The 28,000-nt window shown below is 56.5% G+C and overlaps 2 protein-coding genes across 2 annotated transcripts in view; one reads left to right on the top strand and one right to left on the bottom strand.

Moving 5' to 3' along the window:
• Positions 1 to 24: 24 nt before the first annotated feature.
• PHOX2A (paired like homeobox 2A) lies at positions 25 to 13,816 on the top strand. Its single transcript, XM_007068836.3, has 3 exons — positions 25 to 539; positions 3,313 to 3,500; positions 9,342 to 13,816. The coding sequence occupies exons 1-3, from the start codon at positions 317 to 319 to the stop codon at positions 9,771 to 9,773; spliced, it is 843 nt and encodes a 280-aa protein (XP_007068898.1). The 5' UTR covers positions 25 to 316; the 3' UTR covers positions 9,774 to 13,816.
• A 5,392-nt stretch (positions 13,817 to 19,208) lies between these two features.
• The window catches only part of INPPL1 (inositol polyphosphate phosphatase like 1), a 76,209-nt gene continuing 67,417 nt past the window's right edge, over positions 19,209 to 28,000 (bottom strand). The window contains exons 25-28 of the mRNA XM_037913816.2: positions 27,364 to 27,513; positions 26,187 to 26,946; positions 25,462 to 25,595; positions 19,209 to 23,849 (exon numbers count right to left, since the gene is read on the bottom strand). Coding sequence (XP_037769744.1) covers positions 23,756 to 23,849; positions 25,462 to 25,595; positions 26,187 to 26,946; positions 27,364 to 27,513 — 1,138 coding nt within the window. The 3' untranslated portion in view covers positions 19,209 to 23,755. The remainder of the gene's footprint in view (positions 23,850 to 25,461; positions 25,596 to 26,186; positions 26,947 to 27,363; positions 27,514 to 28,000) is intronic.

The raw sequence follows: 28,000 nt of genomic DNA, 5'->3' as shown, positions 1-28,000 counted from the left end.
CGCCTTGCCCATTGTCTCCCCGGCCCAGCCAAGTATATCACGGGGCGGCGAGCCGGCAGGAGCGAGCTCCGAGCCAAGGGGGGCAGGCAGCCAGGGGTGCGCGGAGAGGCACCGTCTCAAGGCATCCAGGAAAGGCCGAGGGGAAACTTTCCGAGCCAGGAGGACCCAGCGCTGGGAAGAGGGGCGCAGCGGCTCGAGTGGCAGCCGGAGCCCGGGGCGCTGAGGCTGGAGCCCCGGCTCGGACTCCAGAGACCGACCCCTCCCTCGCTTCTCTCCCTCCTCCGAGCTCCCCGGCCATCCACCTGTGCCCTCCTCTATGTACAAGATGGATTACTCCTACCTCAACTCCTACGACTCCTGCATGGCCGCGATGGAAGCCTCCGCCTACGCCGACTTCAGCTCCTGCAGCCAGCCCAACGCTTTCCAGTACAGCCCCATCCGGACCAGCTTTGGGACCAACCCTGGGTGCCCGCCGCTCAGCACGGCCAACTGCACCCTGGGGGCCCTGAGGGACCACCAGCCTTCGCCTTACTCCACAGGTAAAGACCCGAGCCCGGTGACACTGAAGCCAGAGAGGGACAGGGTGTGACTGGAGCTGGACACGGTGCAGTAGAAGTTCTCGAGATGTCCAGGCGCTAGCAAGCCAGAGAAGGGTCTACAGGGGACCCGGAGGATCTTGAGATGCGAGGCAAATTTGAGCCGATAGAAGTGTGGCGAGGGTCTGAGGGCTTTTTGCGCAGCAATCTGCCGCGAGATCTCTTTATATCGGGTTGGCTCTTCCCCCCCCACCCCCCGCCCGGTTTTTTGTTTGTGTTTTTTTTTTTTAAACAAAAAGGTATAAACCAATTTTGCAAAATGCAGTTATAAAGATATAAGATTTGGCGACTAATCGAGTTAAGGAGCCGTATCCCTGTGTTCACAGCCAAACAAATTAATGGGTGATCAGGTTACAGCAACTGGAGGATTAGATCAAGAAATCTAATTTAATATTTGCAGAAATGGCTTCTAGAAATTTTTTTTATGAAATTATTAATTTTGAGACTTGAGGGGTTGGGTTTGGTTTGGGGAAGGGATCGCACCCGCCTGAGACCAGCTGTAACAAACCGGCGCACACTGCAAAGCCAACGCTGTTCCAGCCCACGCCTGACAACTCTTTCTCTCAGTTTCCCTGACAGTTTGTCACTGATCGGACCGTGTTAATAATTCACAAAAGTATTGAAATCTCCTGACAGCGGCAGGGTCTCTCGCCACCCGATTTTCTCATGCTACGTCCGTCCGAGAGACAAACCCACCCCTCGGCGCCCTCCTGTAGAAATAGATCCGACCCTCGGTTTAGGTACAATTCCTAATGCACATGGTCACAGAATCCGCCCGGGGTTCGAAGCGAGCTCGCTGTGCAGACTTAGAGATATAGGGAGACACGTACATTATATGTGTGTATCTACATCGATAGCAAGAGCAACACTAAATATCCAGCTATACAGTGACCTATATTTAGATATAGCTACGTATATATTTTATCAGTAGAAACAAAGATATTTATCGTTATAAATATAGAGAAATCTCTCTCCCCATACAATCGAATCGAATCGAATCTATTCATCCCCATACACCTCATCTGTCTATCTATCTATCTATCCCCATACACCTCATCTATCTATCTATCTATCTATCCCCATACACCTCATCTAATCTAATCATCATCTATCTATCTAATCTATCTATCCCCATACACCTTATCTATCTATCTATCTATCTATCTATCCCCATATACCTCATCTGTCTATCTATCTAATCTATCTATCTATCTATCCCCATACACCTCATCTATCTATCTATCTATCTATCTATCTATCTATCTATCTATCTATCTATCTATCTATCTATCTATCCCCATATACCTCATCTGTCTATCTATCTAATCTATCTATCTATCTATCCCCATACACCTCATTTGTCTATCTATCTATCTATCTATCTATCTATCTATCTATCTATCTATCTACCTATCTATCCCCATACACCTCATCTAATCTAATCATCATCTATCTATCTAATCTATCTATCCCCATACACCTCATCATCTATATCTATCTATCTATCTATCTATCTATCTATCTATCTATTTGTTTAGTAAGCGAACTTGTATTAAACATTTTTTCTCTCTCTGGGCCAAGTGGCTGGTGATTGTAATTCGTTTCCCACCTTTCCCCCCCTATTTCATTGTATTTCTCTGTGCTCCGTCTTTTGCCCCGTGACTAGCAGTGACTGGGCAGGGCCGGTCCCGGGGCACGCTCCCCGGGTTCCCACAAGGTGGACACAGGTCGCAGCCGTCACTGGTGTCGCTTTAGCGAGGCTGACACTCAACCAGACTATTTTGACATTTTAACCATTCGCCCCTGTCTCAGTCTGGTGCGGGGCTTTCGGAGAGTTTCCGAGAGACGCAGGCGAATTGAGCGCCGACGGCTCCTTCTGAGTCTTTCCCAAGGGCGACAAAGCAAAGACGTTTGTCTTCCCTTATGCAAATGCTGCAGTCATGATCCAAAGTATCACTGGAGTATGTTTCCCATACAGAGAAAGCCTCTGGGATAGTTATGCAGCATCAGATGGTGTAGCGACAGGGAAATCTTTGGAAAGGCAAAAATACAATAGACTATTAATGAACGAAGAATAAACCAAATAACGGTTCCATACGCTCCTAGAGAGCAATCCAAACAAGAATAATAATGGAATATTTAGGTCTTAAAGTAATTAACAAATTAAAAATGGATCCACCATAAAAATCGTAGCGCGGTAACCAGTAATCGCATATTTACTATTTATAAACCAATAATTAGCAAAGCAATCACTGATCAAATCCAAATAGTACTTATCTGCGCGATAACCAAACAACAAGTAAAATACTTGTTAGTCCAACAGTAATACTCGAATAGAAACCCCTAACTGCAATATTATTAAAATAGAAAGCACAGAATCATAGACAAGATGAATGAGATTAATAGTCAAATGCATAATAATTAAACAATAGTCAACAATGTAAGAGTTGTTAGCTAATGCACTATTGATACTGTAATAATTAGTAAGGCTGTGTGTGTCATAATAGCCTAAGTGATTTAGGAACCCAAGCCAGTGGGAGTTGGATACAGTCCTTTGTAAATACCGTTGTGACTTGCTATTCCTGTCCCATAGCTATAACCTAGAGATAGCTCTAGACATATTCCCCCTTTAACTGCACTCTCTGCTCTCCGACCCGCTAATGTTTTCCTGCTAAGTAAAGCTCTCCCCCCATGTCTTCCCCTCTCTCCCCTTCAGTTCCCTACAAGTTCTTCTCGGACCCCTCGGGCATCAATGAGAAGAGAAAGCAGAGAAGGATCAGGACCACGTTCACCAGCTCCCAGCTGAAGGAGCTGGAGAGGGTCTTTGCTGAGACCCACTATCCAGACATCTACACCCGGGAGGAGCTGGCGCTGAAGATCGACCTCACTGAAGCCAGGGTCCAGGTAAGCCCAGCCCAGCCCAGTTAGACACGATGTGGCTTGATATTCATTACACAGCTCTTCCCTGAAATGCACTAACCCTTTTATCTAGCACCTTCCATGCAAGGATCTCAAAGTGCCCTACAGCCATTAGGGAGTCAAGCTTCACACCATCCCTGGGAGGTAGGACAGTGTCATCACCCCGTTGCGCAAATGGGGAAACCGAGGCAAGGAGCAGGACTGTGACTTGTCCAGCTCACACAGTGAGTTAGTGGCAATGCCAGGAATAGAATGGAGGGGGCCTAGCGCTCAGTTGTGTGTGCTGACCATTGTTTCACCTTCCTTTGTTTCGGGCCCCTATTCAACAAAGCTCTTAAGCAGCTTCTTAGTTTTAAGCCGGTACCTCTGTCCTATTCACTTCGTTGGGACTTAAAATCTACTTGAAGTTAAGCACCTGCCGCATTGCTTTCCTCAGCTGGGGGGTCTCTGTGCCCCAGTTCCCCACCTCTAAAATGATAATATTTCCCTACCTCCCAGGGTGGGTTTATAATCATAGACCCACAGACGTGTCAGGCTGGAAGGGATCGTGAGAAGTCACCTAATCTAGCCCCCTGCGCTGAGGCAGGGCCAAGTAAACCTAGACCGGCCCTGACAGGGGTTTGTCCAGCCTGGTCTTACCAACCTCCAGTGACGGGGATTCCACAACCTCCCGTGGAAGCCTGCTGCAGAGCTTCACTCCTCTCAAGAGTTACAAAGTTATTCCTAGTATCTGACCTAAATCTCCCTGGCTGAAGACTAAAGTCCATTATTTCTTGTCTGATCTTCAGTGGACATGTGTCTTACGTACGACACTCCTGTTAACACGCCCCAAAATGATATCCGCCTTTTTGTACCTGCATCACATCGTTGGCTCATATTCAGTTTGTGATCTCCAAAAACCCTCCGCTCTTTTTCTGCACTAGTACTGTCTAGCGAGTCATTTCCCATTTTGCAGTCGTGCATTTGATTTTTCCGTCCTAAGTGTAGTACTTTGCACTTGTCTTTATTGAATTTCATCTGGTTGCCTGCAGACCAATGTGTTGAGGTCAGTTTGAATTCTAACCCGGTCCTCCAAAGCACTTACAACCCCTCCCAGCTTGGTGTCATCCACAGATTTCATAAGCATCCTCTCCACTCCATTATCCAAGTCATTAATGAAAATATTGAATGGCCCCTGACCCAGGACAGACCCCCTAGTAGATACGTCCTCCCAGTTGGACAGGAAACCATTGATAACTACGTCTTGGATATGGTTTTTAACCATGTGTGCACTCACCGAATAATTCCATCTAAACCACATTTCCCTACTTTGCTCACCAGACTGCCATGTGGGACGGTGTCAAAAGCCTTGCTAAAATCTATTCCATCTATTGCTTGCCCCCATTCAGGAGGCCAGTAACCCCGTCAAAATAATGACGCCGAATACAAGGATATGAGAATAAATACTAAACAGCTGCTCGGATTGAGGCTGTATGTGTCACTAGATGGAGCATTATGCAGCACAGGGACTGGTGGTCAGGACGCCTGGGGTTAGCTCTGCCAGATAGCTGGCCAGATCTGGGCCCCATTGGGTCGGGCGCTGCATAAGCACTTGTGAAGACCCGGTCCTGCCCCAGATTCCAGAAGAGAATCATCCCTAGTTAGTAGCCTGCAGGTCAAGGCCCCAGTTCAGGAGCATATCCCTGTTTAGGAGAGCACGTTTAACCTTAAGCAAGTGCTTTCCTGAGCAACGTGCAATAGGTGCATCGTTTTTCCACCGGGAGGGTAATTAACCGTTAGAGCAACTTGCCTAGTGATGTGATGGATTCGCCATCCCCTGACGTCTTTAAATCAAGACTGGCTGTTTGTCTAAAAGCGACGCTCTGGCTCCATCAGAAGTTGTGGGCCTGGTGCCAGAATCCCTGGGTTGGTTCTCTGGCCTGGGATCTATGCGGGAGCAGACAACAGGATCACGGGGGTCCCATCCGGCCTCAGACGCTATGAATTTCTGAAGGCGGAGCCTTTCTTGAATCAGGCCCAAAGTCACGGCTCAGCTCCTGGCCGGTGAACACTCGGGGTATCAATCCAATGTGACCTCAGCCCACTTAGGAATTATCCCGTACTGAGCCATCCCAGGGCAGCAGACCTTCGGCAGAGCCTGGCGCAGACGAGGGCTCTGCGTTTTGATACAACAGCAGGTCCCCGCCCCGTTCAGACACCCGTTCAGCAGGTGGCCTCCTCCCTCGCAGGCAGGATAATCTGGAGCTCGTCTCTGGAAGTGGTCGCTCCTGGGGCAAAGGAGCTGCCTTTTATGTTTTCTGGGAACGAAGCACTGGGGAAAGGAGCTGGCAGGGGCCTGGTGTCTGGGCAGCAGCCCCTGGCTCTGTGCCGAAGGGGCCACCCCCACTACGTGCCCTCGAAGTACTAGCCAGCAGACACCCAGACTAAGGTTAGCACTCCTCATCCACTGAACTCAAAGCCCTTTACCCAGGTGACAAGGCCCATTATCCATGTTGGACAGATGGGGAAACTGAGGCAGTAGCCGGGCAACGGACATAGCCAGGGTCAGCTGGGAAAAGACCCCATGACTCCTGACTTTCATGCTTATTCCCTAAGGATCCTCATTTAGCGTTACCTTTAATTAGGCGTCAGGAGCTAGTTACACGGTCCCAGCAGGTCCCTGTGCTCATCCAGTCCTTGTCCTGGCTCTCTCCACTGAGTGATGCAAATTAGGACCAGAAGGGCGGGTGTGTGTGTGTATGTGTGTGTGTGTGGGGGGGGGTTAAACCCTCCCCCTTGCAAATTCCCTCTCGTAAAACACCCAGCGTCGGTGGCTGTCCTGGCACAATGGCATCACAGTGGGTCTCAGCAGCAGGCCTGGCCGATCACTGCCTGTCCTCGTCTCCCATCCTAGGGCCAGCAGACCCCGCAGATGCCATGCGGCTGATCCATCTGGAGGAGCAATGCCGGCTTAGCGCCATTCAGCCTCGCCCAGCCCATTTCCCCGGGGGTTAGCTGCCGAGAAAAGGCCACGCCGGCTGTGGGCCCCGTGAGCTCTGACTGGGCTGCTCACTAGCGGCTCCGCTTCGCCTCGTGTGGGGGGGAACCTCTGCACCAAGCACCAGTTCCTCTTAGAAAACAGGCTCTTGTCACTCGGCCCAAACCAGTCTGGCCCCAGAGCTGGGGGCTGGCTCAGCCGCAGCCCTCTCTAGTCCCTACCCAAAGCCATCGCAGGCTGCGTGCGAGCTCGTAACTCCGCTGTGAGATGGCTGCACCGTTACCGAGCCCGGTGGCTGCAGTGCAAGCAGCAGGAGCAGACAAACAGCTGAGGAAGCAAAGCTCCTGTCTCTGTGCAAACATCCCTGTCTCACAAACTACGGCCAGGTGGGCTGCAGCGCTCAGACCCAGGGCCTTTAGCACCAGCCTTTGCACTTGACCTGGAGGGGCTGCTGGTTGTGTGTAGCAGCCCCTGGGTCGACCTCTTACCTGCCCCTGGGTCGACCACGAGAGGGAGCCACAGCCACAGAGAGTCAGCTAAGCCCAGCCACGGAAAAAAGCCACGGCGAAATATAAGAAGTAGGAGCAGATGCTAGTAAATTGAGGTTTTGTTTTGCAGTGGTGGGCATCAAAATGGGCTTTGGAAAGAGAGACAGGCAGGGACAGAGACAGGAGACAAAGGCCTTGATTCTCCCCTCACACTCAGGGTTACTCCTGATTTACCCAGGGTGAGGGCGAGTGGAACTAGGCGCTTCAGAACACGGACTCGGCGTGGGGCTGTACACAAGGCAGCCTGACCTCGGCTGAGCCCTCCAGGTGCTACTGGAACGTACTAATACATAAGAATAAAGGCAGGGGAAGGAAAGGCCTTTTCGTTGATGTAACCGTAACAATCATTTCTCGGAGCCCAGTTCTGCTCTCAGCGACGCCGGTGAAAATCCAGGAAACTCCATGGAGAATCCGGTGCTCATGCTGAAAGGGCCAATAACTACATTCCAGTACAATCCGTCAGTGCGTGGGCGGGCACAGCGAAAACTCACCAGCCCCCTGTGCCACAAGAGTGCACAGAGCATACGATTTTCGGGCCAGAGACCGTCCGTTTGTTATCGGTGCACCCAGCACCTGGCTCATGCTGGGGGGGCGGGGGGTGTCTCCTGGCACTATTGCAATACAAATGTTCCCAAATCAGACCTCAGGCCCCCAAATCATTAGATTTTTTTTTAAAATTGGGATCTTATTTGCCTTGGAGCTTTCTGAGCCTTTATTTATTTATTTATTTATTAAAAAGAAAGTTGAGATTCACAATCTCTTGACTCCAGGAACTGGAGCTTTAAGAAAAAACATCAGTGATTGTGAGACTGGGACAAGTCATTTCCCCTCCCAGGAGAAAATACGTTACCGGCTGTTATGAAAAAGATGGTGGTCAGTTGTTCTTTATGCCCACTGACTGTACAATCAGACGCAACCAGCTTAACCTGCAGCCAGGGAGATTTAGGTTAGCTAATAGGAGAACCTGTCTGGCTCTAAGGGTTGTTATCTCTGGAACAGGCTTCCAAGGGAGCTTATGGAATCCCCATCATTGGAGGTTTGTAAGACCAGGTTGGACAAACCCCTGTCAGGGATAGTCTAGGCCAGTGGTTCTCAATCTACTTGCCATTGTGGGCCACATATGCAGCTCGCTCTGAGTTACGTGGGCCCACAATATATATATTACCTGAGGATGTCACATGGCTGCAGCTGTGGGCTGATTGGGCTGCAGGTTGAGAACCAGTGGTCTAGATTTACTTGGCGCAGGGGGCTGGACTTGATGACCTCGCCAGGTCCCTTCCTGTCTGACATTTCTGTGATTCTATGAACATCGTGAGAGTTGGCAACACTGCCAATAATAATAATAAAAGAACCAACAGCCTGTCCGTGAAATGAACGGCTGGTAAATTTCCAACACTAAAGAAAAAGGACTAGAATTTTACAGTGACTACAATCACCTGCTGTAGCCAACAACCACCCAATCTCCACTCAAACCCCTCCTTTAAACTCAACTCCCAATGCATAGCCCACCCCAGAGAAGACAGCATTGAAGGAAATGCCCATCAGCAACATCGATGACCATCTATCACTATTGTGTCACATGGTGCTTTCGAGACCAAAAGTGGCCGGTCCCTTCCTGAGATGCACTGAGCACCTCCGTTAACCTAGCCCCCAGATCCTGAAAGGCATTTGTTATGTTCACGGCACGCACAAAGAGCAGTTAGAGAAAAACCTAAATCCTTGGCTGGAAGGTTTCAACGTAACACTGCTTTATGAATTAGAATTCACAAGGATAACACACAAGAACCAAAGAGAAAGAGAGAGAGAAAGCAGGCTGCTCACTGAGGCAGAAGTGCAACTCACCCCACCTTATTCTAGATGGATTGCTGCTAGCTAGGCCTGCTTGAACACTTCCCTGCAGAGCCCCCTAGCCTGCAAGCAGGATCAGGAAAACTTCCTGAGCATTTAAAATACCAGCTTACTATTTTAATACAGTTTTCAATATACTGCAGTATTTGGGCACCTAACTCCAAGTGATGTTAATGGGAGTTAGGTGCTTAAATACCTTTGAGGATCCGGGCCCTGCTGTCTTTGGGAAATCTGATCAAGAAGCGGGGATTTGTATAGGCGGTTGGATGGAGATCCTCAGATGGAAGGTGCCATAGAGGTGCAAGTGAAATCATTATTAAGCCTTACTGTGATTCCATCGTTCAAGAGACAGCCGACTAGGTTGTGGGTGGATCCCTCTTTCCTTGCTTGACTTGGTTTTTCTCTCCCCACCCTCCCACTTCCGGTCACCATCCCACCCCTCACCCCATCCAGGTTTGGTTCCAGAACCGACGCGCCAAGTTCCGCAAGCAAGAACGGGCGGCAAACGCCAAGGGGGTGAATGGCGGCTCCTCGGCCAACAAGAAATCTGACCCGCGCTCCTCTTCGGAAGACGACGAGTCCAAGGAGTCCAACTGCAGCCCCACCCCGGACAGCACCGCTTCGCTGCCCACCACGGGCAGCCTCAACAGCCCCGGGAGCAGCCTGAGCCCCAGCCCCGGCACGGGGCAGGGCCTCGGACCCAGCCACGCCGCCCAGTCCTTAAAGGCTCCCATCTGGCCAGGGGTCAGCACCAGCAACGGTGCCACCAACACGGCGGAGCTCCTGAAGGCGTGGCAGCCGGCCGAGGCCATGCCAGGACCTTTCTCCGGCGTCCTCTCCTCCTTCCACAGGAAGCCCAACGCCCTCAAGACAAACCTGTTCTAATGACCGGGAACGGACCGCGCCAAACAAACGTTGCCAACTCCTTCGTGTGCCATTGTGTGCGACATCAAATATCTCCCCCCCTCCGCCCCCTTCCCTAGCTAGTAGTCTCCAAGGTTCCTCTCTCTGTCCGCAGCGCCGGCTAGGACCCCCCCCCCCCGCCCCAGCCTCCGGGAAGGCCCCGATTCTCCCAGGCTGGAGGGAAGTACTGAAACAGACACCCGTCTGAGCCACGCCTGCAGCCCACCATTGCTTCTAGCACCACCCAAGAGGACAAATGATGCACCCGCCGCAGCGAACTGCCCCTCACCCCACACATCCCTAGGGGGGTCGACCTCGCCCAGCCATGAGGTCGGCTTAGCAAGTACCGAGCAGCTTCCCGCGGAGGGGGGACCAGTGCGGCTGGCCAGGCACTCACCTCCGGTAGAACAGCTGTCCGGTGGATCAGTTACGGGGGGAGCTGTCCCCCCCCCGTACCCCCACAACATGCACTGGCCTCTGTCTAAGAAACATCACCTTTTGCTGCCACCACGGTTCTCCTGGGGTGCTTAGATCGCAGTGGAAGAGTGGTCTCCTTTTTAAGCTCCTGGGATGCCAGGGTCCCCTGGGTGTGCAGTGGTCTCCGGACCAGGCCGGGCTTTGCCTCCTTTTAAATGTCTGTACGTAGGTCGCTATATCTAGGGATGGGGGTACCCCAATGGCCAGCAGCCCAGGGAAGTGGGGGCTTGGAGGGTAGCTAATCCTTCTGCTGAGAAGCGGGGAGCCTTCCCTAGTGTGCCACTGAGCCGTTAGCCACGGGTGGAGCTGGTGTGGGAGGGCGTTTCGTGGCCCTGCTTGGCTGGAGGCCGACGCTAGCCATCTCTTGGGTAAGACGCAGTCAGGGACAAAGCAGAGAGAGCGTTTCTTCAGCTTCCCATGAGCCCTTAAGGACCAAGGAAGGGGCGTAACAGCCCTGCGTAGTCCCAGGGATGCAGGTGGGTGTAGTGGAAAGCTGTGATCGGACAGTCCCTGGTCAGAAACAGCCAGCTTCTCTCCCCCACGTCGTCCATTCACCTAGACCCCCATCCTGAGAGGTAGCAGGGCTCCTCTGTCCGCTCCGGCTGGAAACCTGGTGTAAGTTCAGTACCAACTCCGCCTCACCATGGGGAGATGTGGATGGGCACCATGTGTAGCCCCTTCTGAACCCAGCCGACTATTTTTGGGGACCACCAGGCCCAGCTCCTTGGGGCCCACTAGTGGAAGGCCCTAGCACCCTCGCGCTTAGCCCCATACTGGAGGGGGCAGCCATTTTGAAAAACTATCCGAGGCGATGCTCTTCCCCACTGACTCCTAGGACGTAACACTGTGATTGAAAATACCGCAGCGGGCAGCCGGCGCCCCATGGCACTGGCCTGCTTTCTCCGTCAAGCCAAACGAACACTCATTAGCTGGATCCTTGCGACTCCTTCTCCATCCAGTAGAGGGCAGGTTTGAGGCCACGAGGCACTTTCTTTCGGCTGTGGCCAGCGCTCATCGTTTCTTTTATTGCGCAGTGTTGAATTTCAATCGAGACATTGCCCAGCAGTGGAAGGAGGGAAGAAAGCACTTTATGGTGGGGCTGGGCAGGCCGGCCGACCCTGCGTCGGCATGTAGCTCGTTGGGTGAGCGAGGAGCAGAAAGACACAGGCATGGCGGGGGGCTGCCCACGGCTTCTGCAGACCGTTGCTAGCAGTGCCTGGATCCACTGTCCTGGACTCTGCTGCCGCAAGGACCCCAGAGAGCCAGCAGGGACAGCTGGACCGTGCTCCCCAGGTGCAGAAAGGAAACCAGGCCAATATGTTTGTTTAGGACCCCTCATCCCACCGGATCGCAAAGCATTTCACAGACTGCGCACAGAGGCACCCCGGCGCCCGCCACTCAGACACTGTCTCCCTGTTGTCACTGCTCCTGGCCGTGGAGACGAATGTGGCGTGGATGTGGAGCCGCGGCGGGCATTTGAGGGAGGTGGGATGATGTCACGCTCGAGGTGGGCAAGGGCCCCAGGATTGGTGACTTTCTGGCAGAGATAAGGGCCATGGTCCATGCATGGTTTTGCCTCTTCCCTGGACGACGACAGCTCCAGCTGCCAGCGCTGCTCACTAGCATGCAGGGTCATGGGGAGCCCCTTGCCTCGGACACTGTGTCGGGGCGTTGACTGACCCCCCAACCCCGCAGCACAGCATCTCGCCCAGCCACCAGGCTGAGGCATGGTTTGGCCCTGACTCCACCAGAAGGACTCTCCCAGCCCACGCACCTGCACCACCGGGGTGTCTCTTGAAGGTCTCTGACCGGGCCCAGCCCTGTTGACCTGGGACGATCTAAAGAGGAATGGCTGCAAAGTGCAGACACCTCAGACACTGACGTTAACGCCCAGACGGCTTCTGTGCTGCCGGGCTCGAGCCTCTGGTTTTCAAAGATGCCTGTGGAGAGAGACGTGACTCGTGCCCCTCGTTCCTTGAGTGAGGGTGAGGGCAGAGGGAGCCGCGTGGTCTTGCCAGCTGCAGACTGTTCCGGAAGCAGACCATGGGCAATATTAACAAGTATTGAACATCTAGGAGCTTGGGAAGGCCTAAGAGCTGCTGAGGGAGGGGCAGGTTGGGGTCTAACCAGAGCTCAAAAGGGACCGATCCCTGAATGTCTATTGCAGGCCCAGAACTCACAGTCGCAGCACGCCCAGCCACCGCAGCTGGGAGTTCCAAAGATGCCTCATGCAGTGAGGTGCCCAACCCCCACTGGAATACTGTAGGACTTGGTGCCTGTGCTGGGCATCCCCGCCCATGCTGTAGTCGGCGCCCGTTGTCACAGAGCAGACGCCTGCGGAGGGAGGAAATGGGTCAGAGGAGACGCTAGAGACTGCCTAGGTCTTGTCACAAAGCCTCTGGCTTCAGGCAGGTGTTGGCAGAGGATTGGTCTGGTGTGGCCCTCCTGAGGTTAGAACAGCTGCGTGAGCTAGGGGGTGTGTCTGTGTGTTTGTGTGTGTGCTCTTCACAGAGATGGTGGGTGCCGGATCAGTTCCATTTGTGGTTACAGCCGGAGCCTGTCCACATGGACACCCCCACAAATCTACCTTCCATTGCCTGACAAACTCCTGAGCATCACGCACGGCCTGTGGCCATTGGCACCGATGCCCACCGCAGGCGTTCCTAGCACCGGGGGGGTAGTGCCAGTTGTGGGTTCGGCCGCAGGGCACGTCCCTGCCTCGGGTGCAGGAGAGGCAGACCAAGAAGAGGTATTCAGCCACTCCCCAGTTACGTGATGTTGTTGTGCGTTCAGCCGGCACTAGGGGTGAAGGAGATATGGGATTCCATCCCCGTAGAATGTATCTCAGAGAGGAACCTACCCATAATGAACCTCATCGCCGGGGAGGTGCCTGTGTATGGGGAAAGTAAAAGGGTCGTTAATGTGGAAGAAGCAAAGTCATTAAGGTCCCCTGTAGATCTTCGTACAGGTCTCTGCTGACTTCGGGCACCTCCTCTGCTGGGAGGAACCAATCACTTTCTGGCCTTAATGACCAGAGTTGAAAGCAGAACATCCCAAGCGCAGCTGGTAGGGTCAAGCTCATGAATTCAATGAGCCATCTAATCGGGGTGGTGAAGGGTCACCGGCCGACCCCCTGCCATTGAGCACTAGCTATGCAGACACTGCTCACTCACGCTTTTGTGCCTCTCATGGGCTCTTCCATTGTCCTCTGCTGGGTTTGGAAGTTCTGCTCCATCGGTGAGGCCAGGCAAACAGGACGCAGCAGGGGCCAGGGGAGAAGGCATAGCCCTAATGGACAGGGGCCAGGAGCATGCCCTTTATTCAGAGGAGGGGGACGCTTGAGACCTTACAAGTGGGCTGTTTATCAGGCATGGGGTATCTTGCTGGCTGAGCCATCCCCATCAGGATCGGCTCCGCAGCCCCTTTGGGTGCTGAGGTCCCCTCTCATTGGATGCTGTACGACTGTTTTTTTTTTTAAACTGTTCTGTAATTTATTGAACCCATTTGCAAATTATACTAATCCAAATAAAACTTAATTTATTGAAGAAGCCATTGGCTGTCTCTGCTCTTGAGGAAGGGGGCCGTGGGGGGCAGTAATGTGGCGGGGGAACACCAGCTTGGACTCGAGAGCTGCGGGAATGCGGGATGGGGAATGTTAATTGCCACAACTCATAACCCCAGGGATAGCAAGGACAGTTGGTGCCCTGCCCAAGGATCTCTGCAGACACCCTTCCCTGCAAATGGTGACAGAAGAAGGTTAAGCCATTGTTTTATTTGGGGATTCAGACTATATCTAGCATCAAGTCCTGGCTCTGGCACAGGGCTAGTCCAGGCCTAGGCATGTGAAGCAGGCTGTCCTGAGTTCCAATCCCCGCTCTGACGTGGTCTCCCTCTGTGGAGCTGGGCAAGTCCTGGCCCCAGTCTGTGCCTCAGTTTCCCTAATAGTACAATGGGGATAAGTGCCTTGACCTGACTTCCAGGAATGGGATGGTCCCTAAATGCCTGGAGCGCATTGTGCTGAGTGCTGGGTGTGGGCGGTCTCTGTCCATACTCAGCCTTCACGCAGCCATGATAAAGAAGGGTTCTTCCTCTCGAGGGGAGAAATCAGTTCCCAATCTGGGGCGCAGACAGCAAGAGCGCACCCCAAAAATGGGCAGAGGTGGGCTTGAAAGATCGAGGGTTTTTTTGCAGCTTTTTAGCGCTGATCACTTCACTCACCACTGAAATAGATAATGGAGCGGCTGAAACAGGACTCCATTAACAAAGAATGAAAGGAGGGTAATGTCATTAATGCCAATCAGCGGGGGGTTATGGTAAATAGAGCCCCTCAGACTAACTGGATATGTCTTTTTGATCCAAGTTTGGTTGATAAAGGGAATAGTGTTGCCATAATATACTTAGACGGCTGTTGGACTTGGTACCCCACAACACTGGCTGTTTTAGATTCATAGATACTAAGGTCAGAAGGGACCATTATGATCATCTAGTCTGACCTCCTTGTTAAACGATCTGCTCTAGGGATTATTTGGGGGAAGTTCTCCGGCCTGTTTTATACAGGAGGTCAGGTTAGATGACCACAGTGGACCCTATGAAATGCAGCCACCTCTGGGGAGGAACGGGGCAGCTATTTACCAGCCACGCAGCACCGCAACACAGTGGTTTCGGACAGGAAGTGGTGAAGAATACTGAACTGACGGGAGAATTTTAGGGAGGCCACATGGAATTTTACACATTGGAATTTTGCCAGGAAGGTGGGACACCTCTACTCACCTCCTGAGAAAATGCCCTTAGCTCTGTAGCACAGGGTGGCTGTTTAAGGCCCTGTTCCCAGCTCAGCCCAGAACCAAGGCATTCTGGGGCTGGTAGTTCCCAGGACTGATGGGAGTTGTATTAGACAGCAATGCATGCTGGGAAAAGGGATCATATATAAAAGAGCTCCTTTTGCCCTGGTCAGAGATGGACAGGGGAGGAGACATGGCTTGTTGGGAGCTGTTCTCAGTCTCCTGTTTCCCTCCTGGTTGGTGGAGGAGCTGCATGAGGAATGGGAGGATGGAGATGAAAAGCCTGGACCCAAGTTTGTTTCTAATCTGGAACTAGTGGAGGGGATACTGGAGAGGATGAACCCTGGGAACAAATGGGGCCAGGGGCCTGAGGGGGAGGTGTGACTTGGCGAACTGGGCCAGGCACTTGCTTCTCTTTCTTCGGGGCCCAGGGCAGGAGCTGCTGACAGAGGGTGGTGGGAGACCTGCCCCCAGAGTGTTGGCTTGACCCCCTTGAGAGGGGAGATGTGGACTCCCCTCCAATTGGAAGGGGTGGAGGTTGGTTTGGTTTAGTCAGAGGGTTCAACTGCCCAGGCAGTAAGGGGGAAACTGAGGCAGTGGCCTACCCCATGGGCTGGGTGGAAACCCCTCACTTGCACGATGCCAGCCCCTAGAAGCGTTTGCTTGAGTGGCTCCTTTCGGCAGAGCAGCCCCATCCGGGTTAAAGGAAGAGCAGCAGAGCCTAGGGCGGGCAGAGCCGTCGCAAAGCTGGGTCCGTCTGTGCCCTGACTGCTCTGGAGAGCGGCTAAGCGCGGCTCCTCCTGTTGGGGCTTGTCCCTGAGCGGCCTGGCCGGGTGAGCCTGAGGTGCTTGGCCTGGGGATGAATGAGGCTGTTTCCAGCTCCTCGGGGTGCGGGGGTTGGGGGTCGGGATGTCCTTGTCTCCAGTAGGCTGTGGAGCCCTTGGCTATTGGGGAGCAGCCTGGGGAGACTCCAGCACTGGGGCCTATCACATGTTCATGCCCAACCGTCCCTGGGTAACGTGAACCTTGGGCTGACCCTCCCACTGGCCTATCCCTACCCAGCACCCCCCATAGATCTCTGTGCTCCAGTGACCCCCTAGGACTTTCTTCACTGGCTTGGGTTGGGTGCTTTCCAGCCATCATGTTCTGAGACGTGGGCCCTGCTCAACTCAGGCCAAGTCAAGGCCATCTTGACCTATTCTAAGAAGCAAGCGAAGGCCCCTCTCTGGGGGGGTGCTCCCCGGCCCGTAGATGCCAGATCTCTAAGGGATGTGGAACCCTCCGCGCTGGGATCCTTCAGCACCTCCAAACTGAAGCTAGGAAGGGCTGAAGTTCCCCTGTTTACATGGCCCACCGTCTGGCAAGAAATAGATGGGGGTGCCCCAGGGACCTCCTCTCCGCACTCCACAGGAAGGCGACTCAGGCCAAGGCCCTGACAATACCCTGGTCTCGGGGGAAATTGCTCTGACTCCAAAGGGGCTCTTCAAGTCAGCCCTGCGTACATGAGTGCGAGATTAGGGCATTTAATGGCGACTGGGCCTCCTGGCTACCGCTGGCTCCGCGTACAGTGAGTAAATAACCCAGGCAGAGCTGACCAGGGAGGAGATCGAGGAGAAGAAAGTCTGATGTTTCCACAGCACCTTCTGTGCTCTAGGGTCCCAAATGCTCGATAAACCCTCCATTAACAGATCGCTTTTGCCTGGGATTAGGTGGAGGTAAAGGTCAATCCAGGTGTGATCAGTGGGACTCCTTGCAGAAGGATCTCTTGTGACTAAGGGCTGCAGAGTCGGGCTTTACATCAGCCAGCAGAGATGGGAAAGATCCATTCGGTCAGCTAGCCCCCAGCCCCAGCGCCCGGTGGCTTCTGACTGCGCAGTTACCAGCACCTTGTCAAATCTAGTCTTTGATGCCCCAAAGCATGGGGCTTCCATCTCTCCTGGGAGAGATTCCCCAGCCTCGAGCAGCTTTCCCCTTCCTAGGCCTTGTCTACACTGGGGATTTCTGACCACGGGTGGGCCAGCCAGGGGTGCAACTCCACCAATGCAAACGTCCCAGGTCAACCTTCACTCAGGGTACGTCTACGTGGCAATTACACACCCACGGCTGGCTCGGGTCAGCTGACATGGGCCAGCCACGGGTGTTTAATCACCGTGTAGACGTACCTAAGACAGTGGGTTTCAAACTTTTTTTCTGGCGACCCAGATGAAGAAAATTCTTGATGCCCATGACCTAATGGAGCTGGAGATGAGGGGTGTGGGAGGGGCTCAGGGCTGGGGCAGAGGGTTGGAGTGTGGGGGTGAGGGCTGCGAGGTGGGGCCAGGAATGAGGGGTTCAAGGTGGGGGGGAGCTCTGGGCTGGGGTAGGGGGTTGGGGTGTTGGAGGGGGCTCCAGGTTTGAGGGGGCTCAGGCTGGGGGTTGGCGTCCAGGATGGGGTCAGGGCTCTGGGCTGGGGGTGCAGGCTGTGGGGTTGGGCCGGGGATGAGGGGTTTGGGGTGCAGGAAGGGGCTCCAGGTTTGGGGGGGGGCTCAGGGCTGGGGTAGGGGGTTGGGGTGTGGGAGGGGGCTCAGGCTGGGGGTTGGTGTCCAGGATGGGGTCAGGGCTCTGGGCTGGGGGTGCAGGCTGTGGGGTCGGGCTGGGGATGAGGGGTTTGGGGTGCAGGAAGGGGCTCCAGGTTTGGGGGGGGCTCAGGGCTGGGGTATGGGGTTGGGGTGTGGGAGGGGGCTCAGGCTGGGGGTTGGCGTCCAGGATGGGGTCAGGGCTCTGGGCTGGGGGTGCAGGCTGTGGGGTCAGGCCGGGGATGAGGGGTTTGGGGTGCAGGAAGGGGCTCCAGGTTTGGGGGGGGCTCAGGGCTGGGGTAGGGGGTTGGGGCATGGGCTTACCTCAGGCAGCTTCCAGTCAGCAGCGCAGCAGAGGTGCTAAGGCAGGTCCAGCTCCTAGGTGGAGGTGCACAAGCGGCTCTGCACGGCTCTTGCTTGCGGGCACTGCCTCACCAGCTCCGATTGGCTGGGAACTGGCCAATGGGAGTGCAGAGCTGGTGCTCAGGGTGGGGGCAATGCGTGGAGCCCCGTGGCCTCCTCGCCTAGGAGCCAGACCCTCTGCTGGCCGCTTCCGGAGCGCAGCGCGGTGTTGGAACAAATAGGGACTAGCCTGCCTTAGCCAGGCAGCACGGCCGATGGGACTTTTAATGTCTCGGTCGGCGGTGCTGGCCAGAGCCGCTGCGACCCAGTGCCTTACATTCTGTACTGGGTCGCGACCCGCAGTTTGAAAACCACTGCTCTAAGAAACTATTTGCTTTGACCTGGTACAGATGGCCTCTGCGTGAAACCAAGTAAGAAGAACTAATGCAAATCCTGGCTCAACCTGTCTACATCAGGCCTGGCCACGATGGCTGAAACCGGAGCAAATGGTGAGTGTGGACAAGGCCTTGCCTGTCACCCCTTTTCCTATCTATCCCCCCTTGTCCCTGTCTGTGTGCAGAGGTGTGAATTTAAAACCATGTGGTTGGAATACAGCCATTCTAGAGCATCCCTGGATCCCAGGACACGGGGCATTAAAAGCTCCAAGCCCAACCTGACCCAACGGCCCCTATTCCCTGACCAGCTGGTGGACGTAGTTGCAGCAGGTGTTAACATCTCCTTTTGAGGAAGTTAGAGAGGGCAGGGTTCAAAACTGGGCTTATAAAAAGCCGACTTGCCGAGTCACTACCTTGGCACTGATAGATCCCAAACTGCAATGCAGCCGTCTCCTGGGGGGGGGGAACACGGCAGCTGTTTAACAGCGCCCAGCGACACGGCTTGCCGGTTTAGGGCAGGAAACGAAGGCGAATAGGGTATCCGCTTGAGGCTGCAGGGGGAGCTAAGGGAGGCGGGATCGATGTTACCGAGATGGAATTTGAGCAGGACGTGAGAACTATCGTGTTGTGGGAGCTTTAAAGAGCAGAAGTAGCGAGGCCTTTGGTTTTGCCCACCACCTGCATGCTGGCACTCCCCTCCTACATAGCGCCATGGAAGGGAATTGGGTCAGTACAGCGTCAAAGGGAAGAGCGCCACCTACTGACTCACCAGCGTGACTTCTGCTGCAGCTGGGTGGGTCTGACATGGGTCTCCCATCCCAGCAGAGACCCAGCCTGAGAACAAGGGAGGGAGAAAACGCAGGTAGCTGTTTCTAAGCAAACAAGCCCTTTTATTGCTTCAGAACGTGAGGCTCCTGGACATAAAAAGTGAACATCTCGCAAAGTCTTCAGATCCTAACATGTAAAATTCTCGTCTCCCGCCTCCCCCGAGAAATAATACTAAGCATGAGAAGAGAGTTTCAAATAACAATTAAATTAAACATTTAAAAAAAAAAAAAAGCTCGTGATTTCAACCACAACAAAAAACACAACACGACGGTAGTTTAGTAGGATTAAAGTCACACCAAATGCCTCGCAAACTAACAAAGAGACAAGGTGGGGTGCAGAGAGCGTGCCAGGCTGCGCGGGCACCGGCTCCTCCCCGCACCTGATAGCTAAACCGCACTGGAAACCAAACACGTCCTTCATTTCTGTGTGAGAGCCACTTCATCAGCATCGGAGATTCTCCTTGGGATGGGCAAAGGCCCCAGTGATCTAGCAGAGTCCTCCAAGGGTTGGATACGCTGCCCAGTCTCCTGGGGCATGCGTGCTCGCCTGTGTACGGCTCCGGAAAAGCGGATGAGCATCACTGCCTCCATTTTACAGATGGGGAAACTGAGGCACAAAGCAGTGAAATGAGTGGGCCAAAGCGCCAAGGAAGCAAGTCAGCATCAGAGCTGGGAACAGAAACCAGGGCTCCCGACTCCTAGCCCCATGTCCACAAACCAGTCACTCAGAACAGCCTCCGAACAAGGTTCCAGTCCATCCTAGCCCAGAGACAGATGTGCTAACACAGGGACAGAAGCAAGCCATGTTTCACTGACACTGAAAGGGGGGTCTACACTGGACCAAATCACAGTGACGATCCCTTTGGTCAGAAAGGGAAATCGGTGAGCAGGGACCTGCCCTCAGCACCAGCCTAAGGGGCTGGCACAGCCAGGGCTGCTCCCCTTGGCAGCTGGTGTCTTTTTAAATGAGAACTGTGCTTAAAACTGAACTGTGAACCCAGTCACACTAGCCCTGGATGTGCTCTGGCCTTTCGCCCATCCTTGAGGCTTGATCTCTCCCTGTTCCACTTAGCACATCCCCTGGAATATTCCTGATGGCTAACAGGGAAAGGGGCCTAGAGAAAGTCAAGGAGGGAGGCCACGGATTAATCTCATCTAGCAACAGCTCCTGGCTGCCACTGCTGCCTCAAGCGGGATTCAAACTCGCCACAAAGAGGGGGGGTTTGTATCGGTCCCCTGGGCAGCGGGCCTTAGACTGCGGGATCGACCCCATGAGCAGCTGGCTCCAGGGGGGTTAGAGACAGGTGTTAATGTCACATGCTTGCTCAATGCCTTTGGGTCCCTGCTGGGTGGCTGGTCCCGAGATTAGCAGCCTGCCATTGCTACGAGCTAACGGAGACGGGGTTAGTTCCAGTGAGCGAGGGTGGGGCTGGAGGGGCATGGGTTCTTGCCTCACGTGGCCCACGCTGGGGGTGTCAATAGAGTCGCCCAGGCCTGACAAAGAGCAGGGGCGAGTGCCCCACTGACTGCATTCCTGCTTGGAACAAGTTAGCCAAGCAGCCGCTGATGCGCTGCGTGTCCAGCAACCAGGCTGACGTGCCCGGCCGCGCGGCGGGCTCCAGTGGCCGGGGAAGGAGGGGAGAACGATGCTCCTCTTCGGGTCCTCGGTAGCAAAGGGATCAGGGTAGGGTCTGCCTCACCTCCATCCACCCCAGGGCCTTGCAGACCACCCTCTTCACGGCCACAAGGGGCAGCCCAAGAGCCCAGGTTAGTTATAAAGCAGCAGGCGAAGCATAGCTGGGAGGAGGCTGCTGAGAAATGTGGTTACGCCCCAGCAGCCTGTGTGGGCGGTGGTGGGGGTGAGCTAAGCTAACAAGGGAACAATTTCTACCCATGGCAGTGGAAAGACCCACCCTGGCTCTCTGGTTAACGGGGGCCTATAAACGCTCTGGCGCTGGCCGGGTGCCGGAGCTCCACTCCCCCGAAGGAAACTGGCAGAGTTGGGTTTGGCAAAGGAGCCGCTTATGGTGCCGGGAGAGCTACGGCGTCCTTTGCAGTTACAATCTCGAGGCATTCGTGAAATAGCCTCAGTTTCCCTCTCCCCCTAGCCCACAGAGGAGCTGCCAGATAGGGCCTTGGGCACCTTGGCCTCTGAAGGGGGAAAAGAACCGAGGTGTCCGGAGCCCCAGTCCCTGGTGTTAGAACTTTGGTCCTGCCTGGCTTGAAGGGAGGCGGCTGGGGTCACTGACTCGCTTTGGATTCGCTCAGCAGCAGGCGAGGACGCTGCAGACACAGGCCAGCGCTGCACCCAGGTTGTGATTTCAAACCAATTCCATTAAACTGGAGCAAAACCCAGTGCATGTGCTCTTAAGCCGATGGCAGTCCCGTTTCTATTCATTTCGCTTAATTCACGAAGGAGTCAAAGCTAACCTACGTGGATATAAACCAAGTTTAATTTGGATTAAGGGCGCGGACACTGGGTTTCGCTCTGGTTCAACTAAACCGGTTTGAAATCACACTTTCAGTTAAACGGGTGCAACTCTGGTGTAGCCAGTCTCAGCTGCCGCTTTCTCCTGCTCTCTGCTGGCAGCTCAGACTGGTGGGTAAAGACTCGAGGGCAGTGGAAGGACTTGCTCTGCAGACAGCAGCACGTGGGACAAGGCTGTAGCCCTCTGCCCCCATGTCCCACCACGAACGCGGTGCAGGCAGGCAGCGAGAACGCGAACTCGGGGCTTGTCTTCGCTGCAGAGGGACCTCCTGTTGTAACTCGGGTGCTGCCCCTCACTTGAGTCCCACCCCCACACCAAGCCCCTTGGCTGGCACATGGGCTGGCCCGCCAGGGCTACAAGCTACAGCACGACTCAGCTGACCCCTCCGTAGGGTGGACGCAGGCGCGCGCCACCCTCCAGCACGGGCAGTCCTCCGACAGTTCCCCCTGTGGGCCCAGAAAGGACAGGCGGGTTCTCCCACGCTTCCCTGGGAAAGAACCCCTAGCTCACTGCAGCGCTAAGGCCCTGCCCCCCTAGACGTCTCCGACCCAAGGGGGGAATAAGGCGCCGGGTACAAACACTGCCCCCTGCTCTCATGACCAGTGGGCACAGATGAAGGCAGGATCCTTGGGTCCCCATGCCCAGGGAGGAGCAGCTAGAAGATAAGGCAGCAGAAGGCAGTGCATGGAGCCTGGCTGGACGTCTGCTGGGCAGAGCTGAGCTGGCAGGAAGGATGCCAGGGAAGATTGGCCCGCGGGTGCCGCACTAGCCTGGGGCGACCTGGGTTCAATTCCTGCTCCGCCAGACTTCTCCTGTGACCCTGGGTGCGGCCCGTAGGCCCTGTCTACCCTGGGCGTGTTTTAGCGGGATACTAAAGGCAACTACGTCACAGCCGGAGAGGAGGACGGAGGACTCAGGAGTGGGTGGAGGGACCACTGCCCCCGCCATGGGCTCCCACAGTCAATGAGAAGGGCTGAGATGGTCTTTACTCCCCAGCTGCCCCTTGGGACCCCCCATCACTCCAATGCTTCGCTGGGGCAGGGGCACTTGGTGGAGAGACCGTTCCAGACGCAGACAGACCTCCCCGGCCAACCAGGAAGGGGGGGGTGGGGTGGCTGTTTTATCAGGAGCCCAATGGGGAAAGAAGCAACATCTAGATGCAGCGCACTGGCAGGGAATTCCTCCTTGGCTTCCCAGGTTAATTCCAGCCACTGACCCTAGTCAGCGCCCATCACCAATTCCCCACCCTCCGGGCGGTTGCAGGCTCGCACCCTCTCCCCCACTAGTAGATCGCTCCAGCCCCTTGCTCAGCCTGGTTGCTCGTCTCCGCTCCCTGGTGACCTGAGCGCTGTAACCCAGCGGCACCTGTGCCCGGGGAAGGGGGAGAGGCCCTGCCCGGCGTTGCCCACTGCATTGCCCCCACCATGGGATGCAGGGGTGCAGGAAAGGGCCTGGCTCGGCTGAAGGGGAACGTCCGTGCAAAGGAGGAGGAGAGGCATAAACCAGAGCAAGCCCAGGCTGCCTGGCAATGAAACAAGACAAACCTTCTTCCCTTAGTTCAATAAATACGCAATAACTTAGGCAGCAGAGCGCCCTGCTCCCAGGGCTTCTGCCGTGAGGCCTAGCCCACTTCCATCCCCCAGCTATGGGATGGCCCCCGCTCAGCCCACGTGTGGCTCTCCGCCTTCCTCCCACCCATTGCCCCCTTGCTCTGGGTTGGCTCAGCCCCGCTTCCTCCAGGAAGCCATGGGAGGCGAGGACAGGTAGGATCTGGGTCGCCATGAGGCAGCTCCTCCGCACTCCATGTCCACAGCCCCATCTCTGGGGTGCCCCCCCTGCAGACGCAGCATCAAGCCAGTGTCCCAGGGAGCTGCTGCGGGAGGGAGGCTGGAGCGCTGCCCCGGCCCCCCATGGGGATGCAGCCCGTGGCTGCCTCGAGTCCCCTCCCTCCCCGCCAGGGGGAAGGGGGGCGCAGGCATAGTGAAAGCCCCCGAGATCCCTACGTGGGAGGAGGCAGGAGTGGGCCGGGGGACGTGAACAGGAACCAGCGCAGAGCGGCACGCCCAGGGCATGGCGGTGTGGGAGGCGCAGATTCCCGCTACTTCCTGAGCTTCTGCAGGTTCTCCAGCAGGAGGCGCTTGTGGTTGGGATCCAGCACCCCGGCCTCCTCCAGGTCCTCGTCCGTGATGTCACTGGAAGGGGGGAGAGGACAGGAGCTCAGCAGCCAGCCCCCACCCTGCGTCCCTGGAGAGCAGGTGACGAAATAGCCCCCCTCTGATTGGAGAAGCACAGACACCAGTTAATCCTCGCAGCACCCCCCCGCCCCCAGCCACAGGCAGGGGATATTATTTACCCACACGAGTCAGTGGCAGAGCCCCAAATGGAACCCAGGCGTCCTGGCGCACGGTCCCCAGCTCTAACCACGAGGAAACACTTCTCTGACTTCTCATGTCACCAAGGAGACTCAGGCATGGGTGAGATCCGCCTCGGTACACGCTTCTCAGGTGCCCGGAGAAAGCAGTGTTTGCCAACAGGGACCCCTGCCTGGGACCGGAGCCATGCACCCACGCTGTGCCACGTGGCAGGTAACCGGGTGTCTGGACAAGAGGCGCCTTGCGCTACACACCTGCTCGAGAGGACAGAGCCCCTGTCGCGGGCCATACAGACTAGTGCCCCTCTCAGCTGATCCCGCTCTGGGAGAAGGGCCCCGGTTCTCCAGGGCAGCGGCGCCCCCTAGCGGCACAAAGGCCCAACTTCCACCCCGTGCTCCCCAACCCGCCAGCATGCTGGGATGGAGAGCGAGGGCCCCGGAGAACCAGGACACTGTGCTGGCCTCGGAAAGGATGTTGGCATGCCAGGTCCGTGGAACGGGCCGGGCCCCCAGCAGCTGGCATTTGCTAAGATCCTGGGCAACCGGGAGACATCTCTGCTCATCCGTTCTCCTCCTTGTACGCTCCCCACCCCGCCCCGCTCCTCTCCCCATTCACCACACTGCTCCTTACTGCCTCTGCCCCCACCAACCAGGCAGAGGTAGCTTGTTCAATCCCCCCTACCCCCAAGCACTGGCGTCGCTCTCCGTGGCAGGACGGGGCGATCTTATCAGCGAGGCAGCACCCGGGTCACCGCTGGCTGTCCCATCACAGACACCGATGGCTCCCCACCTCGGTGTCTTGCCCCTTCCTGCTCCTTAAATTCCCCACTCCCACGGATTATCTTGAGGGCCCAACCAAATTCACAGCCGTGTAAAAAACGTCACGGACCGCGAAATCAGATCTCCCCCATAAAATCGAGCTGTTGGAGGAGAGGGAGAGGGGCAGGGCTTCCCGTGAACTGGGCTCCAGCTGCTAGTCCCGGGCCGGGACATGGCCGCTCTCGGTGGGAGATCAGACCAACCTCCGGGTACCTCCCCCAGCTGCAGGAAGCTCTGGGGCTGCGCAGAATGAGAGGGCAATCCCATGACCCCCCTACAACAGCTTTGTGACCCCCCACCCACGACCTCCTTTTGGGTCAGGACTCCCACAGTTACAATACCCTGAAATTTCAGATGAAAACCTCTGAAAACGTGAAATTTGACTTTTTAAAACTCCCTGGCTGTGAAATTAACCAACATGGACCCTGAGTTTGGTAGGGCCCCAGCTATCTCCATCCCCACCTCCTAGGATGGACCCATCTCGCCAGCCTCTCTAGGCCCCGTTGGATTCACGCCCCTGCCCCCAGCCCGGGCTCACCGCTCCTGCCAAGCCAGGGCCCCCCTGAGCAGGGTGGTCACGCGTGCCGGAGCCTGATCCGGCCAGGTCCCCTCACCTGAGGAACTCCAGGTCGTCCCAGCCATTGTGGATCAGCCCCTCCTCGTACCTCTCCAGCCCGAGGGCCAGGAGCCATTCGCCCACGCTGCACTCGCTCAGGCTGGAGCTGCTCCTCCCTCCCTGGCCCAGCGCCTGCGCAGAGCAGATTGGCACAGTACATCAGGCACCCCGGGGCTCCAGCTGCCCCCCCGCCCCTCCCCGGGACCCTCCTGCGTGCACACGCCGAGCAAGGGGGCTCGTGCAACGGCTTTGGTGCCTGCTCCGTGCACGGGGAAATCCGACTAACCCAGGGCCTGGCTCCAGCACCTCCCATCCTAGGACCCCAGTCACTTTGGACTCATGAATTCATGCCCCTGGGGGGTTGGGCAGTATCCGCAGGCCCATTGTCCAGATGGGAAAACTGAGGCACAGAGCAGGCCAGTAAGCTGCCCGTGGCCGTACAGTGAGTCAGTGGCAGAGCTGGGAGGAGAACTCCATTCCCCTGACTCCAGGTGGCAGGACCAGGTAGGAGGCTGGGGCTCTGCCGGGGGCAGGGGACATCGATTCCAGGGCGGCTGAGAACCCTCAGCCTTCAGCCATTTCAACCTGGGGCTTCTTAGCCAGAGCGGCTTGGCTGAGCCTGCCCCCGTGTGCACGGGGCAGAGGGACATTGCTGAGGGACCCCAGAGGGAGGGCGCTGGGACCCCTGATCTCACAGGGCCTCTGACAAGCTCCTGCAGGTACCTCTTCAGCCAGGTCCTCCTCGATGCTCTCCCTGATGGAACGGGGTGGGAAGGTGATAGGCCGGCTGTAGTCGGGGTGCATGCACCTGGGGGGCAGGTCCAGCCGCCCTTTGCTGAGCAGATGTGGGGCCGGCCGGCCCTGCTGCTCCCGCCCCAGGCCGCTGCCCCCTTTGCTGCCCGGATAATCCACTTCGCTCAGGGTCTTGGCCATCTGCAGCACCGAGCAGGAGCGATCGTCCAGGAGGCCTCCCTGGGCCTGGGGGGCATTGGGGGGCTCCATCAGGAAGCCAGGTCCAGGGGAGGGGGGAGGCCTGGGGTGTAGCTTGGGTGGGGCCAGCTTGGACTCCAAGGGATCGCTGAAGGCCACAGCAGCCCATGGCTTGGCAGTGCTGGGCTCCTCCCGGCCAGCTGCCCCACCCAGGTCCTTGGCGCTGGCGTAGAGAGGGTTTTCGGCCACCTCGAACTCCACGGCCTTGGGCAGCGGCGGAGGCGGGAAGTCGGGGGGCGGCAGGTTGAGGGTGCCCGTGTCCTCGTCCGAGGAGCTCTCCTCGCCCCGGCCCGGGAGCGGCTGTCGGCGCCACTCCGGCTGCACGGGCACCGTGATCTGCACTTTGTTCTTGGGGGCCGGCCCCTTGGAGGCAGTGGGGGGGTCCGCGGCCAGCAGCTGGTGCGGGACCCCCTCCAGCACGTAGTAGGCCGGGTTATTGAAGCTGTTCTTCATGGGGCCGCCGTCGGGCTCTGAGGCCGAGTCCTGCTTGGACCTGAGGGCACAGAATGGGTCAGTCACCTGGGGGCACATGCCAAGGGGCAGGGAGGAGGAGAGGCTGGCCTGCGGGCGGGCATTGCAGGGGATCGTCTGCCTTGTCTATACAGACCGCAGGCTCTTTGGGGCAGGGACTGTCTCGTGCTATGGGGCACGTACAGTGCTCAGGGCCCCTCTCAGCTGTACCCCTGGCTCTGGAGGACTCCTCTACCCCAGGCATCTCTCCCCAACGGGAAGGTCCCCGGCAGCTGCTTGAGACGTCACCACCAAGGCACGTAGGCCCCCAACACTGGGGGTCCCCGGCCGTTCTCCCTAGCGGGAACGTCCTGCCAGCTCTCCGGTGAGAGGCTCCGTTGTTCTATATAGCTCACGGTGGTACCAAGGGGGCTGGGGGCCCAGCTTGCCCCTCACTGACCTGGCCTGAGAGGTCTCCTCCCTGGAGGTGCCACGGAGTGGGGCTGGCAGACGCCCGGCAGTCAGGGCGCTGGGTTTCTCCGGCTCGTCAAACAGCTTCCCGAGGGGGCAGGCTGCCGTCTCCCCCGGCAGGGGCTTCCGTCCAGCGGATCTAGCAGAGAGGGAGAGACTATTTGCCGATGGAGGCAGGGCCCGTCCATACCCTCCCAGCTGGAAGCTCACCGGTTCTCCGCAGGGCTCCCATGATCATCCCCCTCTCCCCGGCCCGGGGACACCAGGAAAGCGAGGCCGAAGCACCTGTGTCATTCCCCTGATGCCCCTTCACCCCAAACCTTCCAGCCCCTGACAACCCTGTCTGCTCCTGGGAAGCTTCTTCAGCCAGGGCCTTGCCCCAAAAGCCACCCGTCACCCTGGCAGGGTGGACCCTGCACTGCTCGCTGATCTCCCCTGACGCCAGGCCAGGATCCTCCTGCCAGGGAGAGACCAGGCCAGTGCAGAGGGTCACTGACCATCCCCATGAGTGACAGGGCTGACCGGACAGACATGCCCCCAGGGCATCCCTCCCCCCTGGGCGGAGAGCGCCCCCTGCCTTCCCCCCCGGGCCCTGCTTCTTCCCAGAGCGTCATTGCCAGAGCGTG

Source organism: Chelonia mydas, chromosome 1, assembly GCF_015237465.2.
Source record: "Chelonia mydas isolate rCheMyd1 chromosome 1, rCheMyd1.pri.v2, whole genome shotgun sequence".
Lineage (NCBI taxonomy): Eukaryota > Metazoa > Chordata > Testudines > Cheloniidae > Chelonia > Chelonia mydas.
This window is presented reverse-complemented; position numbering and strand designations above follow the sequence as displayed.